Genomic DNA, 18543 nt, shown 5'->3' on the forward strand with positions numbered 1-18543 from the left:
AAGTACAGTGTTTATTGCAGGGCCAAGCAGGGAGAATGGGCAGCTCAGGCTCAAAAGATCTGAACTCCTTGGTGGCTTCCAGGAAAGGGTTTTTAAAGACAGTATGGAGGGAGAGTGTCCTGGGGTATGTGATCAGCTTGAGTAGTTCTCTGACTGGTTAATAATGAGGTAATAGGTGAGGTCACAGAGGTCAGCATTGTCAATTCTCAGGTTCCAGGAAGTTTTAGGGGCTACATGTTTGTGGTCATCATGCAGATAGCTTCTTCACCTGGTGGGGGTTTTAGCGTCTTTAAAATGATACAAGGATATGACTGAGGATATTATTTATAGGCCTTGAGGAGGAACTAAAGGACCTTGACTTTATTTTATGGCTAAACTATTACTATTTTGTCTTAGTTGACTACTCTCCTTTGTTTCTGCACTTTATCACTTCTCTGATTAAAATTGTTCTTTGTAACTTGGGAAAGGCCTAGGAGGCTAAATCTTTTCTATAAACAAGAGGCAGGGGCCATGGCAGGTCTGTCCCCAGGAAGGCCCCACAGGGTCCTGCTCAGTTTCAATACCAGTGCTTAATGTGTCCAGGTTTCCTTATATATCTTACTGAACAGAGCAATGACCTGAGAGTTTTTCCACATTTAAAGTAAATTAAGTATTTTTGGAGAGCCTTCTTAGCAGGTGTATTTACTCTACTACCACAAAATATTGATTTTCTTTATCTGTAACTTATCACATATTTTTCACATTAATATGGAACTTCAGGAAGAGAAGTGTATTCCTTCACTAATAACAGGTTGTGCATTTATTTCGAATCTAATGAGATCTGGAAAATAGCTGTATGTTCTGTATTCTCTTATGAGGGTTTGTTAAACTTTCCTTTGGATACAATAATTTTCATCTCCCTGAGACCTCTGTTATGTATCCAAAATATTTCTGAAACTTAGAATCGCCTCTCTTCTATAACACATGCAAAATGACCCTTTTTGCGATTTGTGCTTGGGACTTAGTCTTTACAAAGTTTGGTGTCTTTTATTGATTATTCAGTACTTTACTCCTAGGACTATTGACCCTTAAGGCCAAGGATGCCACAGATCATGATAAAAGCTATGTTCAACATATGTTTTTATCTGGGTCCCAGTATTTACATTTTCCTTCTTTGATGACCCAGAGAAGCTTTAGTGAAATAGATATTTCTAAATTGACAGTATCATTTGTAAAAAAAGAACTATATTTTGGAATTGGATGTTCTAGTTTTGGTCTCAAACCTCCTCATAATATTGATAAATCTGTTGTTGCTCAGACACTGCAGACAAAAACTGAGATTTGACTGAAGAGAGAGGGTCATGCCAATCATCTCCCTCCCATCCCCCTTTTATTTCCTTATGTGAAGACTCATTTGGAAACAGTCACCTTTCTCATTTGGGTAATCTAATTTGCTATTAATAGAGACTTTCTGCTTAATTTTGAATATTGGTTGACTAAAAATCTGAATTGCTATGTTTTTCAATTCTTCAAAAGAGATATGCAAGAGAAGTCCTCTTATGATTTATAAAGTAGAGAAAAAATGTGACTCGTAAAAATGTTCAATCCACACGTTGATGCAAAATGTGTTAAAACCTGTTTAGAGTTCAGGGCAGCTTCTGTGTTTCTAGAAGGAATGCATGCCATCCTCTAAGAAAAGGTCAGCAGGCTTACTCTGACAAGTGAAGAGTAAATGTTCTCAACTTTGCATGCCGTGTGCCATGTGGTCTCTGCACAACTCTGCTGTTGGAGAGTGAAGTTAGCTGTAGGCTGGTAGTATCAGTCACTAGGAAATATGTGGGGGTGGGGAGCAGAATTGTTCCACAGACTTTCCTCTTGCTATCTAGTGAACTATAAGGAAAAGGCAGAGAGAAAGTTAAAATTATATGAGAAGGTGCTTCTGTGTTTCATGTCACCTCCTTATTGAGATCAGACCCTTGACTATTTCTTCCCAAAATAATTTTCACCATTTTTAAAGAATTATATCATACTCCCAAAAACTGCAGTTGAGACTTCTCTCATGGTCAAACTCTTAAGAGTAGAGGTACATTTAAACAAGGGATTGTTTTTTAAAGGCCTTTTTTCGCTTTGCCATGATTTTGTTAAAAGAAATATGAAGTAGTCTTAGTGGCAGTCCATATACTTTGGGGACTTCTTCTCTCGAATGGATGTAGCATTAATAGATAAAGTTGGAAGTGAGTAGAGAGTAAGAAATCTAGACCCAAAACTATGTAGTTCACCCCAACCTCCCCCCTCCCCCCGTTCATGTTTGTGGTTAAAGAATGAATAATAAGCAATTCTTTGAAAAGTCCTAAATCTTTCTATTCTAACTGCAGGGCAAACACAACACTTTAAAGATGCCTTTTCGGGAAGAGATGAAAGTATTATGGGATTGCCACTGGCTTTTTATTATGGAATGTATGCATATGCTGGCTGGTAAGTTGCTATCTCTATCAGCTGGTGGTTTGGATAGTCCATTAATCCTTTTAAATACTTTAAGCATCAAGCAAGGTACTAGGCAAATGTGAACAGCCATAATCCAGTGTGATGCACTTTACTTAAGTGAGAAAGATGGTGCAGCTCCCTTTACCAGGCCAATTACACACAGTTTAGCACAAACATCACTAAGGTTTCCAGTCAAGGCAACTATTATATTTAGCTTGATAATATAAAAAGCAATTGAATGCTGGGTCATAAGAACCAGTACAGGAGTTCTCCCTGTGGCTCAGTGGGTTAATGAGCTTGTCTCTGTGGCATTGCTGGTTCCATCCCCAGCCTAGCACAGTGGGGTAAGGATCTGGTGTTGCTGCAGCTGTAGCATAGGTCACAGATGTGGCTTGAATTTGTTCCCTGGCCCAGGAACCTAAATGTGCCATGGGTGAGGCCGAAAAAGAAAAATAAAGAAGAACCAGTACAAACCACATATGTAGGAATGTATCAGTAAGGGCACAATAGTATTGCAAGAAATTAAAGATTAGTATTTTGCTTGTCAAAAAGCCTTCCAGCTGAAGATTCAAGGGTGTACACAAGTAGCAATTAATGAATTTTCCTCCATCTTCCCATGAGAAAGAAATAATTCAGATATAGAAATAAAGATGTTTCCAGGAGGTAAGATGTTTCCTTAAAGGCAGGAAGGAGAAAGCAGGATAATGAACTCAGGTGTGCTGGATCATCTATTACATTTCAAAGGACCTTACAAATTCCTTAAAATTTCCTCAACATTTGAAAAGAAAAATGCAGCAAAGATGATTAAAATTGCCACATCTACAATTCCTTGAATGCATGTCCAACTGTAATGCTGTTCTGGTTGAGGCATCACAGCTTTGTATTTATGTCTTGCTTTGTTCAGGAACTTGAATAATAATACTCGTGATTGTGAGTGAGATCTTTTCCTAATTAGATTTATTGATCTAGTAAGATTTAGTTGAAGTGACTCTTGTGAGAACGCTCAGTGGGTAGAAGAGTGTTATTTAAACATCAAAATAATTGCATTTAAATCAAATTTCACTGTTTTGGAGTAATTAGAAGCAATATTTCTTTGTGGTTATTTATAGAACATTTTATTCATAGAGCATTTGCATCTGTACAGTTTTAGCTGTGAGAATGTCCTATAAGCCAAAAATAATGACAGACTACACTAGCTCAAAAATTATATAAGTGCATTTCAAACACAAATACAGTTTCCTTTTGTTCTTTAGTGGAACATGGAATGTAAATATGTGTGTGTATGTGTGTGTGTGTGTGTGTGTGTGTATATATATATATATATTTTTTTTTTTGTCTTTTTGCCTTTTCTAGCACTGTACCCACGGCATATGGAGGTTCCCAGGCTAGGAGTCTAATCGGAGCTGTAGCTGCCGGCCTTCGCCAGAGCCACAGCAACTTGGGATCCAAGCCACGTCTGTGACCCACACCATAGCTCATGGCAACTCTGGATCCTTAACCCACTGAGCGAGGCCAGGGATCGAACCTGCAACCTCATTGTTCCTAGTCGGATTCGCTAACCACTGAGCCATGATGGGAACTCCCAAGATATATTTTAAAATAAATGGAGTTTTTACCCTGTTAATGTCATTGGATCATGAAAATACAGCACTAGTGGTAAATTAGAGTACAGGAACTAAAAATTTTAACATGGCGTTTGAAGCAAAATGTTTGAAGGTCTTAGATGATCATAGATTAAGCATAAAATATTTATGTATTCCCAGAATATTTCGATAGCCATTATGTGTAAGCAATAGTCTTAGTATTTTTGAAGTCATCTTCTTCTTGTCCAAAGCACAATGTGGTGCTGAACGGAAAATAAAATGGAGTTTGATCACAGGGTTAGCAGCAAAATCATCTATTCTACAGCTATTCAGCCTGGGTCAGAGCTCCAGTTTCCTGGGGCCACAGCCAAGCTCTGGGAGGGTCAACAGGAGAAGCCAGAACAAGTGGGGAGGTGGCAAAAGCTTTCAGCTAGAGCCAAGGTTTGGAAGCTCAGCAATATTCAATCAGTAATGTGGAATGTGGAGATAGTCACAAGGGAGATTTGATTAATTCTGTTGAATGAAGTTTCTTGTGCCTGTGAGCACCATGCATCTGTTCCCACGGAATCTTAAAATATTCTTCTAGCCAACTACTTCAAATGCTGCATATTCAGGTCACCCGCTTTATGCAGAGCAAATCTTCTCTACTTCTGTAAGCTCTGGAGGGCTGATAGATTATCTTATTCATCTTGAGTTTTGTTGACATTGAATCCAAATATTACTCTTGTTAAAATGATTCAAAGAGACAATTTAGGTGATACAAACAAGACTCTGAAGAACTGCAAAATGGAGTGGAGGACAGGAAGTTTTTATAGGATGAAGAATAGGGAACAAAGAAGAAAAAAATAGAAAATGAGCATGAAACAAGTAGATAAATGCAGAGCCCAGAGTTGGTTTGGTATTTGGGGAATGGCTCCATCTGGGGCCTTGAAATTTATTTCAATACTCTGTTTACAGGGTCAACAGAGTTTACATGAACCTTTATTTATACTTTTACCCATAGAATCCTCAGGTCCTCTCTATTTTAAAGAACAGGAATCTGTTGATTTTCCTATGTTCTAGTGGGTTGAATCGTATAATATGAGAAATTAAAGCTAGGAATTTAAGTGAAACGTTATCTGATATATGTAGTATGTGTAGAGGGCAGATAAGTTAACTGTACTTATCCAACTGGCTGTTCTGATACCTGAGTGCTGCTTTGTGGACAGGTAGAAATAATCTGGTTGATAACATGTGGCCATCACTCTTAGGAAAAGGGAGCTATGTTTAGAAGAAATAGTCTGTTGATTTGGAGTTCAAGAGGAAACATTAATACCTGGATATAAATGGAATAAGATAGAAACCAAAAAAGTTCCCAAAGCAGGGCATATTTAGCCTGTTTCCAAATGTGATCCTGCCTCTTTGACTTCTCTTTGTCTTTCATGATAGAATTAGAAGCCTGGGTTGTGGAATTATAGATGGGGCACCTCAAATGAGCCTCCACTCCCTAGGATGCTGCCCAGACAATGTTTGATGGGAAAAAAAAAAAAGGCACAGGGGCCATTGCAAATAAGAAAGAAAGAAAGCAGCTATTGTCTTCAGAACTGAACCACCCAGGGTGTAAGTAAAAGCAGCAAGATCCCTGTTGTCTGGGAGGCCTTGCTCTGTTAGCAAGTCATCTCCTACATATTGAATAGGAAAAAAAAAAAAAACAAAACAAAACACTGCTGAACCTTGGATCTGAATAGAGTGGGTTTTTGGCTGTGAGGTGCTGGACCTTTTTAGAATGATGAAAACTCCCTCACAGAAACATGATTAGGGAGAAAGAAATCATTAACCCAGCCAGGTCACAGAGTTGGGTCAGAACAACTTTAATATTATTGCCAATGTCTGCATTCAGAGAAATATGTCTGCCAGGCTCCCTTGTGGCCTAGGGGAACGCAACCAATTTCAGTCCCATATCCTGATCCAAAGCTAAATATTGCTTGGTGGGATTTTTTTTTTTTCAACTGTGCGATAGAAAATAGTTTTTTGGTATCTTTTTTTCTTCCCTTTAAATCCTATCCTCAGTGGATTTAGTCTTTCTAAAGCACCTGCTGGGATTATTTTGTAGCATTGTGTACAATCTAATCTAAAGAATAAGCTTTTTAAAATAATTCACATAGTTGGGTATTGGAATGCATTCCCAGGTTTGCAGTGCCTTTTATACACAATCATGGAGAAACTGAAACAGTAGATCTTGTGAACATTCTCTAAAGAATTTGAGGAGATGTAAAGCAAAGAGGATGCTATGGATGCATTGCTGGAGACTAGGAGAACATAACGGTGTATTTCCCACAAGATATGAATGTTTGGACCAAAATAAAAAGCTTTCTTCTTCCCACCTCTCCTCCTGACCCTGTCCCAAGTCCTTTCCTTTTCTCTATGGCAAATATTTGAATTGGTTCTTTTTTCATAAATATTTCCTTTCTTGACTCAACATTGTTGGAAAAGACCAGTTTCTAAAACATTTATTTAGAAGGAACTGCCTATTTTTGAAGTGAGAAGCCTGGAAATATTTCTAAGTGTGTGTCGGGGGGGGGGGTTGCGGGGGTTTCTGGTTTTTTTTTTTTTTTTTTTTTCATTTTCTTCCTGTAATTCCCATTGCCTTGGGCTCATAACAATCATACCAGATCCCTCAGAGTGCATATTCCAGATATAAGTATTGATTGTTGCTTGCCTTCCTGGTATAACTACAACCTCTATTTTTAGAAACTTATTTTCTAGTCATTAAAAAATACTCTTGGCTGCTAACTCTTTAAGCTTACCTTTATTGCTACTGTTGCCTCAGATATTCAAATGTTTCTACTTAGAACATAGTCCTTCAAATATTAGACACCTTAACCTTGTGAAATGACAAACTGAGACATATTAAAATTTTTAAGAGTTCAAGCAAAAATCAATATGAATTGGCAGCATCCAACCTAGCAGATAGAAAAGAGCTCCACTGAGCTGTAGAAAGTGAAAGGCTTTTACAGGCAGAAGCGGATGAGAACAAGGAAGTGATACTAAACAAAAAGACAAGTTGGTTATTGCAAAGTTACTCTCATTTAGAGGATGGCAGGGGTCTTTTGAATAGATTACCTAAATAGTGCAATTCCTAATTGACTGGTTTAAGATTCCATTTCTGAGAGGTTGGAGATTTTAAGTGAGTTAAGTTTTGGTGTGCTGACATGAGTCACAGCATATGTGACTTTGTTTTGGGCCCTGTTGTCTTTTTTTTTTTTTTTTAAACAATCGTGAATGTCAGCTGCCTACTTGTGAATTTAAATGGGGTTTTCATAAAGATGGAATAACACAGCTTTTCTCATCTTTAAGTTATAAAAGACTTTAAGTATATATCAGAGTGATAGGCTAATATTCCAGCCATTTGCTTTTAGATTACAGAGAATTTGTACCTATATGCGTCTGTGTACCTATATAATGACTATTTTATTTTCAAAGGAATAATAAGCCCACTGAAGAGTATATTGAAAAATATGACTTTTTTACTTGGTGGAAATCTCCTAAGCTTCTGAAATGAAGAGAGAGAAGGTCTTTGACTTTATATGTCTCGCTCTCCATTATGATCCCTTAGTTTTCCCATCTTCATGATCCAGTTATTTATGTTGCTTATTTGAGGAATTTGCCTCGGTTTTACATCATGGAACCTTGAAAGAAAATTTTAAGGGCTTTAAAGGGTCTCTGGCAGTTCACATAGTGGAAAAAGAAGTCAAGGCCGCAAGGCAATTGACATTCCTTGGTGGGATGACTTGAGTTATAAAGTGGGGGAAAGAATCTGAATTTCTCTAGGGCCATAACGTGAGGGTAGTATTTGCAATCCTATGGGACTTGAAAGTGAGCTGCCCTGTGCCTAGAATGTTTCTTGTCATTTAAGAGACCACAAAAGTGTTTACAACTTGTGAGAAGTACTCAAATTATTGTGTACTTTAGTTATCAAAAAGTGTAAAGACTAACAATAAGCCTAAAATTAGCTATCTAAATATACAAAAAAAGAGAGAGAAGAAAAATAGCAACCTGCTAGTTGCTATAATGCCTGAGGCACAGTTACCTTAGGATTTGAGCTTATTTGAATGGGATGGGAGAACAGTGAATTGAAAGGAAGAAGTGAGTGCAAATTTAGAATGTATTATTTTTTAACGCATTTTGATTTCCTACTTGCTTTTTCTGTGTATGTATATCCAGGAAGCCAGTTCTCTAAAACCAAGAAATGCTATTGTCATACTTCTATTGCCTTACAAGTTTTGATTGACCTGTCACCACTGCTAAAATCTGGATTCCCAGAAGCCCTAGGCCATTTTGTACTTATATTCTGTTCCCATTGCTCTGACATATTTTGTGCTGCAGAGTACTAAACTGTTGCTCACACCCTGGTGTATCTGGCACTTTACACCACTTCACCAGGGCTCAATGTAAAATATGTCTGAAGAATCAGCTTGGGTGATGCCTTCTCTCGTAAATCTGTGAACTGCTGGTCTGGTTGAAACCTCACCCTAGTTCCCATGGTAACCTGGGCATGCTCCAGCATTGCTTATGTGCTGTATCATATGATTCTATGAACCAGTCTAGGAACCATGAGCTCCTTGAGGAGAGAGATTCTATATTTCCTACTTTCATTTCCCCAGTGACCAACACATGATAATCTCACACATTGATGTAAGAATGCAAAAATGGTGGAAAATAGTTTGACAGCAAACATAAATCTATCCTGTGACCTGGTGATCATATTCTGAGTAGATGTCCAAGAAAAATGATGGCATGATCCCCAAAAGGATAGAAGCATATTTATGGTATCTATATTCATATTAGTTATACATTGGAAAAATTAAATGTTGATCTGTGGTAGAATGCATAGTATTATATTCATACAGGGAAAAGCAACAACAAAACATAATGAATTACTGCTATGTACATGGATGAGACCCACAAACATAACTTCCAGCAAAAGACAGACACAAAGAATAAATATTGTATAATAATTATAAAAGAAGTATTAATCTATTGCAATGAAATGAGGAAAACTAATCTACAATGATAAAATTCAGAACAGTGGTCACCTTTACAGGAGGGTAGCGGAGATGATATTGATTGAAAGGGCTTGAGGGGAACCTCCTAGAGTACTAGGAATATTTTATTTCTTGATCTTTTTGTTGGTTACATAGGTTTATAAATATGTAAAAAATTCATCAAGTTATACATAAAGCCTTATTCACTCTACTGTTTGTATGTTATACATCTATAAAAAAAAGCTATGAAATAAGAGAACTCCTTAAATACTGTTTAATAGAAAAATGAATTGTGGGGGCTTTTGGTGATAAGAGATTTTCATCTTAGATTATTTGTTGATAAAATTTTTAAAATTCTGATTTGATTTTAAATATTTAAAATTTGAAACTTTGGATGATTATAAAATATGTTAATAGTTTATAATTCATTTATGACATTTTAGGTTTTATCTCAACTTTGTTACTGAAGAAGTGGAAAATCCTGAAAAGTAAGTAGCCATATTTACTCTGATACACTTATAAGGAATAAAATGTACAGTTACGTAGTTGATAAAGTGGACCTAAAGAAGGAATTCAGTGTGGACTAATTTGCTTGCTCATTATCATCATTGTTATCATTCTCTTGGGCAAGTAAAACTTATTTGATTATATCATAAATTAGATGTAAATAACTTTATTGTCTATTCTACATCCAGTATGAAATTATCTGATAAACTAAAAGCATAAAGGCATAGAGTTATACTTTAGGTAACTTATTTTATAAAATAGTACATACAACTTAACATGGATTCTTGGCTACACACACATGTCCATAAGATGTGAACTCTGAAAGTTGATTATTTCTAATAATTCATGTGCATTTTTCATACCTATCCAACTAAAGAGAATAATGTCATTAATGAATATATAGTTATGAACAACTGTAAACAACTGCAGAGTATTATCAGAACTTGTAAATTTTGGTCGCTGGATGACTGCTATTAACATTTTCTTGTTGATCCTTTTGATGAGTAGATGATTTGATGATGATTTATGTAATGCTTCAGAATGAATTATTTTTAACCTAGAACTTTGAACAGTGAATTATTATGATGATTTATATAAAAACTTGATTTTATACAGGAAAATCACATAATCAATGGCCAGAAAGGGAAATTTTATATGATACAGTGTAAGATAAAGACTTTGGAGAATTTTAAACTTATTTAATCATCTAACTTTTATTAAACATCTACCACATTCCAACTCTTGTGCCTCATCCTACGTGATGAATAAGACTTGTGTTCAAGATTTTATTGTCGGAGTTTCCGTTGTGGTGCAGTGGTTAACGAATCCGACTAGGAACCATGAGGTGCGGGTTCGGTCCCTGCCCTTGCTCAGTGGGTTAACAATCTGGCGTTGCCGTGAGCTGTGGTGTAGGCAGCAGATGTGGCTCGGATCCCGCATTGCTGTGGCTCTGGCGTAGGCCAGTGGCTACAGCTCTGATTCGACCCCTAGCCTGGGAACCTCCATATGTTGCCCAAAGAAATAGCAAAAAGACACAAAAAAAAAAAGATTTTATTGTCTAGTCATTGAGTCAAATGTGTAAGTAAATAATTGTAATGTGGTGTGATTGGTATCAGAGTAGATTATTTTCCAAATTTGACAGAAATGAAAGGAAGACATATTTACCTAGAGAGATGTTGCTTATATAGAGTCTCAAATTATGAATAGGTGTTCCATAGGTAAGCATAGGGGGAGGGAGGGAGAGAGAGAGAAGGAGAAAGAGAGAGGGAGAGGAAGGAGCTGACTGCCAAGAAAGGCAAACAAGTACAAAGGTGAGTCAGTGTGAAGTAGCCTGGACATCAGACAACATGCCTAAGGGTTGACAATTCAAGTTAAGGTAGACTGAAATTCTGGCAGCAAGTATATCGGAAGATAGTAAGCCAGTTAGATCTTGCCAAGTACTATGGTTGTCAGAATTTTGAACACACAAACCAGCAACTGAGGTTAAAATGGCACTTCATATTATCAGATTTAACTGCCATGAAAATCACTATGTAATTTTAAACATGTTAAAAGTTATTTTATTGAGAAATATGGTATATTTACATCACTGTTTTCATATTTATAACTGGAATTGTGGGAGAGAACATAGTATTTACCAGGAACTAGTTCTTTCCAGCATTACCTTGTGGTTTTTTTTTTTTTTTTTTTGTCTTTTGTGTTTTTACGGCCGCACCCACAGCATATGGAGGTTCTCAGGCTAGGGATCGAATCGGAGCTGTAGCCACCGTCCTATGCCAGAACCACAGCAGTGCCAGATCTGAGCCACATCTGTGACCTACACCACAGCTCACGGCAACACTGGATCCTTAACCCAGTGAGTGAGGCCAGGGATCGAACCTACAACCTCATGGTTCCTAGTTGGATTCGTTTCTGCTGAGCAAAGATGGGAACTCCTTTCTAGCATTGCTTTGAAATGAGCAACTACATTATGATTCTAAATCCACTGACTACGGAGAAAAATAGGTTGCTTTGTTTTTTTATTTTTGAGGATGATTAGTGTGGAAATGGCAATACAGAGGAAAGATTCCTCTTACTAGATTTTATATAAAGTATTTATTGAATTTCCATTGTGTGAAAGATATTTGTGTGGTTTATGACTGTCTTCATTTCTATCTAAAAACATTTTAAAGGGGACTATTATTAAATCCAATATCAGAGAATATAGCAAACTGTAGGGTTCTGGATGTGACCTGTAATGTAATATTTATTATATGGTATATCAGTGGTATAAGGATAGTTCATATTCTCTTTTAATGTCATTTAATAATTTAACCGTGGTTTTGGTTTTCAATATGTACAACAATACTGTTATGAATATTAAGCATATTTAAAACTATGCCATTGATAGCTTGATTTGAATTTCTGATGCAGTCTACCAGGGTGGTATGGCAGTTAAGGATTCTCTCCCTCTTTCTTTTTCTTATTTTAAGAGCCTTAGTTTCACACATTGATAATGTCCATAATCAATATATACAAATACTAAGAACAGTAATGTATTGATTTAGTGTTTTCTGTTGTTGTTGCAAAGAAATTTCCTCTTTTCAGAAAGGGAGAGCACTGACCTCACTGGGTTGTAGAAATGAGCTGACATGTGTAATGTATATAGATTAGAGACTATTACTTTTTAATCTCTGCATATAATTGGTTGTTGCTATTATTATATCCTTATTTTAGGAACAAGGTCAAATATTACTTACATAAAAGTGTCACCCAAGTTTCCATATCCTAAGCAATTCTTTCTTCAGGGTTTTTGAAAGAAATACAAAAAATTATTTCACACCACATTGAAGCCTGTTGTATAAGACTAAGATTTTTATCACTGGTTACAGTGGCTGAAATATTTTCATTTTCTGGAAAACATGATTGTGAAATTTTCATTAAGTATTCCTAGAACAATTTTAATTTAAAATTATATTTTATGCTCTTAAACTAAGGAACTTCTCAGAAGAGACTACACATCTCTGGATTTTTAGATCAAGACTTTAGTTGAAAGAAGAAACCTCTGATACTTTTTTGTACTTTTACGTTAGATACTCATATATTCAAATTTCGCATGGAAAATTCTATGTAAAACTCAGACCACACGTTTATCTACTCAAAATTAGAATGTGAGAAAGCTACAAAATCCCCTTAATGGAAAGTAAAGGTTAAATTTGTATTGCATATTTGTCAACCAGGGAAATTTAGGGTTTTGAGCAATTTATTCAATGTCTTCATTTTTAAAATAACATTTCCCTGAAATGTTGACGTTAGTCCAGGTCTTTTAAAACTTAAGTCTTATTTTTTAATCACAGATGATGCTTTGGGAAATATTGATGATTGAATGCAGAGAACAGATGGTAAAATGATGTGGACCTCGTCCAGATGTGTAATTTGTATTATTTTTTAGGGAAATACAGCTCCAAAATATATTTAGTTACAAGGGAGAATAATTATAATTCCATCTCCTTTGTGACGTGCCAAGATAAATGTGTTTCCCAATCAGCCACTGGTGCGTGTGTCCAGGTGTGCTATACCGCGCAGCATTCTGGCAGCTGGTGAAATGAATCATTAGCTGAAGACACAACACTTTTTACTATCCTCTTCCACCTAGGCAATAAAATTTCCCTCAAATTGTGATCCAGTAGAAAAGGGGATTATTAATTTAGATCAGTGAAAATGGCAATGTGATTTAATATATATAGAATGTGGAGTTAAGGTTTCATGATCACAATTGGCTACCCTTTACATTTAATTTAATTTCAGTGGAAATCTTTCAAATTAGCTAAAATCACTCTGTGGAATAATTTTGGAACTGCTGTTATGAATATGACTTATAGAACAGTTCCTTAATGTAACAAGTGAGAGGGAAACTGGGAGCTTAACGGAATTGAAGTAACTAGCTCCTGACTTCTTTCTTCTTTTAAGTCTGACCTATTCTTTAAAGCTCGTAAAGCACTAAACTAAAATTTTGGGCAAAAGTTCTGTTATATACTTACATTTATAATGTTAGAAAATGTTCCTGTTGTCTTTCACTTTTTTTTTTTTTAAGGGCCACACCCATGGCATGTGGAAGTTCCCAGGCTAGGGGTCCAATTGGAGTTACAGCTGCTGGCCACAGCGACAGCCACAGCAATGCAGGATCCTAGCTGCATCTGCGACCTACACCACAGCTCACAGCAATGCAGAGTCCTTAACCCACTGAGTGTGATCAGGGATCGAACCGGCATCCTCAGGGTTTCTAGTCTGGTTCATTAACCACTGAGCCATGAAGGGAACTCCTCCGTTGTCTTTCTTACAACTTGTGTTTTTTTCCCTAAGAGTAGCTTTGCATCTATCGGCATAGTAATCCTTTAAGGGGCATTTAACATTTTTATGTGAAAACACAGTGACTATTATTGAAATTTTATAGTAATATAAAAGCATTTCAGTTAAGAATTATTGATAGCATTGACTGGATCCATAAAAAATATATGTTAGAGTAAGAATTGTATTTTGAGGAGTATGAATTCCAAGTTTGGACCATGAAGGTAATAGTGTGCCAAGGAATATCTGAATTTTAAAATGTTATTCCCCCCTCCCAAATAAGTGTGTAGTGGTAATAGTTGCTAATGTGTACATTTAGTCTTAAAAATCAGTGTTTTTATTTGCCAATACATTGAGTTTTGCTTTATGACATTACTTTTGTGGAGACTGTGCAATCTATCATTGTTCAAAAAGTTACAGGGTGCAAAGAACATATCATTGAGATGTATAATGTTTGTAATCTTGCTCTCAGATGGATAAATCATGTCTTGTGTTGATGAAAGCCAAGAAATGGATTGCTTTACTTTGACCTTGGAGGTCTGAGATTAGTCAGTCTTGTCTATTAAACCTGTTGCACTGTTCTTCTCACTTCATTTATTCCTTCTGTTCTGAAGGGTTGGAAACAGTAGACCAGGAGGAAGTCAGTAAAGCTTGATATCATCAGTCATTGTTGAAGAGCAGGCTATCAGCATGCTCTGAATAATCAACTTTAATAGAAGGTTTAAATAATCAGAGTGTCATGTTTAATTAATACTTTTGCCTGCTTCCAATTTATATTAATTAATGCCTGAAAGTCATCACACCTTGTACCAATGATAACTTAGAAGAAGAGAAACTTGATTTGGGAAAAATGCCCAAAGACTTTAAGGTCATGTGATTGATCACAGTGGTTAATAAATGGTCCACAATCATGTTATTTCCATTTAGTTCAGATGGTTTAGGCTTAAATTCTTGGTGTGTGTGGTTTTTATACTTACTGACTTGTATTAAGGCATTTATTAATAATATTATAGCATTTTACAAGGCCTGTTGCTGTAGGACATATAAAACTATAAACCTGATTAAAAACACAGAAAAATTAAATAATTAAAAAATCTTGCCTAAATGTGCAGTAGCAAAGTTGCATGACAAAACATTAAAAGTTGACCTGATGTCTTTAATGTGCATTTTGGCACATTATTATTTTTGTTTCTCTTTTTAGGGCTGTACCTGTGGCATATGGAAGTTCCCAGGCTAGGGGTCCAATTGTAACTACAGCTGCTGACCTACATCACAGCCACAGCAACACAGGATCCAAGCCACTCCTGGGACCTACACCAAAGCTCATGGCAACACCGGATCCTCAACGCACTGATCAATGCCAGGGATTGAACCCATATCCTCATGGATACTAGTCACGTTCGTTTACCACTAAATCACAACAGGAACTCCACATTTTGACATTCTTAAGGATGTAGTTTTCTGTGAGAGACAAATCTTTCTTTTGATATGCTTTGTAGCTTTCTAATGTAATAGTTGCTAAAAAAAAGCATATAAGATCTTGACTATAAATGCGCAGATTACAGTAGTAGTATATTTTGTGATATTTTTATTACAAGGTAATGTTATCTACATTCTTAGAATATTTTCAAAATGTCTTTTACAAATATCCAAGTGATATGTATTTTTAAAGTATGCAAACTAATTTTTACAAAAAGATAATTCACTATAAATAAATGTATATAGGAATGATATGAATTGTTAAACAGAATTTGCCAAAGTATTTGCCAAATGAATTTCTTAAAATGATGTCTCCTACCCAAGTTAATTTGTAAAATTGCGTCTATGTACAAGTTTACAAAGATTTGACAAAATGAGACATCTCTTTATTAATGACAAAGCACTGATGGAATTATGTTAGTATGTGACAGTGCTTCTCTTCAGTTGTTGAAAAAATTGAAAACCTAAATTAAAACCATTCTATTTTGTGCATTTCTTCTGGGAATATATATATATAAAGATTTGGCAAATCTATTTTTCAGTGTATTTCACAATAGAAGTATAATTATACCAGCCGAGCCACTGAGGCTGACCAAAGATTAGCATTTGTCCAGATAACACAGAAAAGCAAGGATTCTATGTTCAGAGAACAAGGTCAACAAGTTACCCTTCCTTGCCTTTGTGCAACCTAACCATTTCTCCCTAATGGAACATGAGGTTGATATACCCTGGGATACAAAATCCCTGCATTTCTCAGCTTCACATATGCATAAAAAATACATTTGGCTCAAACACAGTTTGTTCATGTAAGGCTGAAGTGTCAAATAATTGGTGCAGAAATTACAGGATTACTGTTATTTTATTACACAGTAATCAAAGAAGACAGATATTAATCCTTCAAGTGCTTTGTGGAAATCATCAAGATTTCTTTTTTTTTTTTTTAATTTTAAGGAATCTAACCCCCTTAGGAAGCAAAAATTTGAAGGTCAATGCTTTTGACTGTTTTATGTCCTTTATAGTAGTTGTTTCTAAATTTTAATTTTATCAAAGTTTGTGTTTTGAGCCTAGAATCATGAACTCATGTTTTAGGAGCATAATGGTGGCTGATTTAATTCTATCCTGTGTTTCTGTCCCCAGTAATTATCCATAAACCAAGAGACCACAAGTGGTGTAATAAGTAGAATTAACACATTTCAGAACTCAAAGGGGAACTTGGACTCTATCAAATCTAGGTTTTCCCAACATGTATGAATCTCCTCTGTAGTATCTCTAGACAGATATATGTCATATAAAAACCAAGAGAAACTTACTATAACTTCTTTGAGTTAGACTACCAATATTTTTCTTGCATATGTTAATTAGCAAGCTACTAATTTCTATGACTCTTTCAAATGTTGATAAATTTTTGGTTGGCTGGCATAAATAGGTTGGATCAAATGTCTTGACTATAATAGATATAATTCAAATGTCATTTAGTTTCTCAAACACCAATGTTGCAGCATTAGAATCCTCTTAGCTGAAAGGAAATACCTTCTGCAATAGAAGTAATGTCAGTCATTAGATTCTCTCCTGTTTTGCATTCACAGTTTAGTAGCTTCCCTCAACCATATTCTGATTTATGCAAATAAGATACTCTTCTCTATGCCTGGGTTTGAAAGTTAATAATTGTACCCAAGAAGTGGCTCATACCTAAATTTTACATTCTAGGTTGTCCTTGGTGAAAAACTTCTTAGACCACTCATATCTACTCCATGGACTGCTATTTGATATTCATTCAGATTCAATGTTATTTAAGATTCTCACAAAGTAGAATAATATTCCATATTATTCCTTATAGGCAGAGAAGAGATGCACCTAGACCATGACATATGCACTTGCCATGCACTGAAGTCATTTTGATAACTTTGTCTAGTCATACTCAAACATTGACTCAGTTTATTGATTTACTCAGAAAATGAGCAGTTTTTGCATTTATATGGTACAAGCTAAAGCTATAGTACCAACAATGTGAACATCTAAAATGTACCCAATAAAGTTGAGACCTTTTAGTGAAGAAACATTTCCTTTACTTTTGTGAACAGTAAAAATATTTACTTACTGAGTCTTCAAAAATAGCACTAGTTCAGAAAATAAAAATTGTAATGCTGTTTCCTCTTAACTAGATGTTTCACCTTGGGCAGACCTCTAAATTGCTTTTGAATCTTTGTGTTCCCCTTTTAAATAGAGGGTAATAATCCCAATATTACAATTCTCATGGGGTTGTGAGGATAAAATATGTGAAAATCAAAAATGTTAATGATCCTGACAAGTAATATACAAACACCATCTGCAACCCAAACCTATGTTCTTCAAAGATTAGAATATTTCACAATCTTTGGAAAAAATTAGAGGATTAGCATAATTGTTTTATGAACAGGGGTGTCTTTTCAACACACATGACCTATTAATCAGCTTGAAAAGTTGTTCTGCATCATCAGCAAAGTACCCAATTATTAGTAGTTAAAAGGTTCAGAAGATGATGAGAACTGCTTTTTATTTAATAGTCTCTAACCTTCCTCAGGTGGTAATATGCTCACGCATCATAATCAGAATGAATTTCTTGGCAGATTTTTTTTTCCTTCTGAACAAAATATTTGCATACCCACACCCATCCTGTCCTAGTCCCACTGTTGGATAATGGTGCTGATAAACGAATGGATTTTTTTTTTAATTTCCACTGCAGTCACCTATTTTTAGCCCTATGTTACCAAGAAACTCCTTTATGAAATCTGGCAAACAAGGTATTAATCTGAATAATTGTATCATGGATTTAAATTCTTATTTTTCTTTCCAGAAAAGCAGTTATTGAATTGACATAAAACAGTAGAACACAAGTGTTAGTTTACCCCTAAATGTTATTATTTTATAAATTTTCCTAATTTAAAAATGTATAGCATTTATTACAAATATAAATGGTACTTGTTATCTGAATAATAGATGGATTACAGTGAAGCACTTCTGATTATTTTTAACAGTATGATGTTTCTTATTTCAATTCTTCAGTTGAGAAATTAAAGCATATAGAAGTGGAGTAACTTCTGGTCACGTGTTTAATACATGAGAAGACTGGGGTTATAATCCATGTTTGATAGAGTGTATGGACTGTTGGGCTGCAGAGTTCT

At 35.6% G+C, this 18543-nt stretch overlaps 1 protein-coding gene across 1 annotated transcript in view; it reads left to right on the forward strand.

The window, feature by feature from the left end:
• SLC7A11 (solute carrier family 7 member 11) overlaps positions 1–18543 on the forward strand; it is an 80052-nt gene that overhangs the window by 18004 nt on the left and 43505 nt on the right. Inside the window, exons 5-6 of the mRNA XM_047798886.1 lie at positions 2355–2454; positions 9514–9558. Of these exons, the coding sequence (XP_047654842.1) occupies positions 2355–2454; positions 9514–9558 (145 nt within the window). The remainder of the gene's footprint in view (positions 1–2354; positions 2455–9513; positions 9559–18543) is intronic.

This window comes from Phacochoerus africanus, chromosome 10 (assembly GCF_016906955.1).
Source record: "Phacochoerus africanus isolate WHEZ1 chromosome 10, ROS_Pafr_v1, whole genome shotgun sequence".
NCBI classification, from domain to species: Eukaryota; Metazoa; Chordata; class Mammalia; order Artiodactyla; family Suidae; genus Phacochoerus; species Phacochoerus africanus.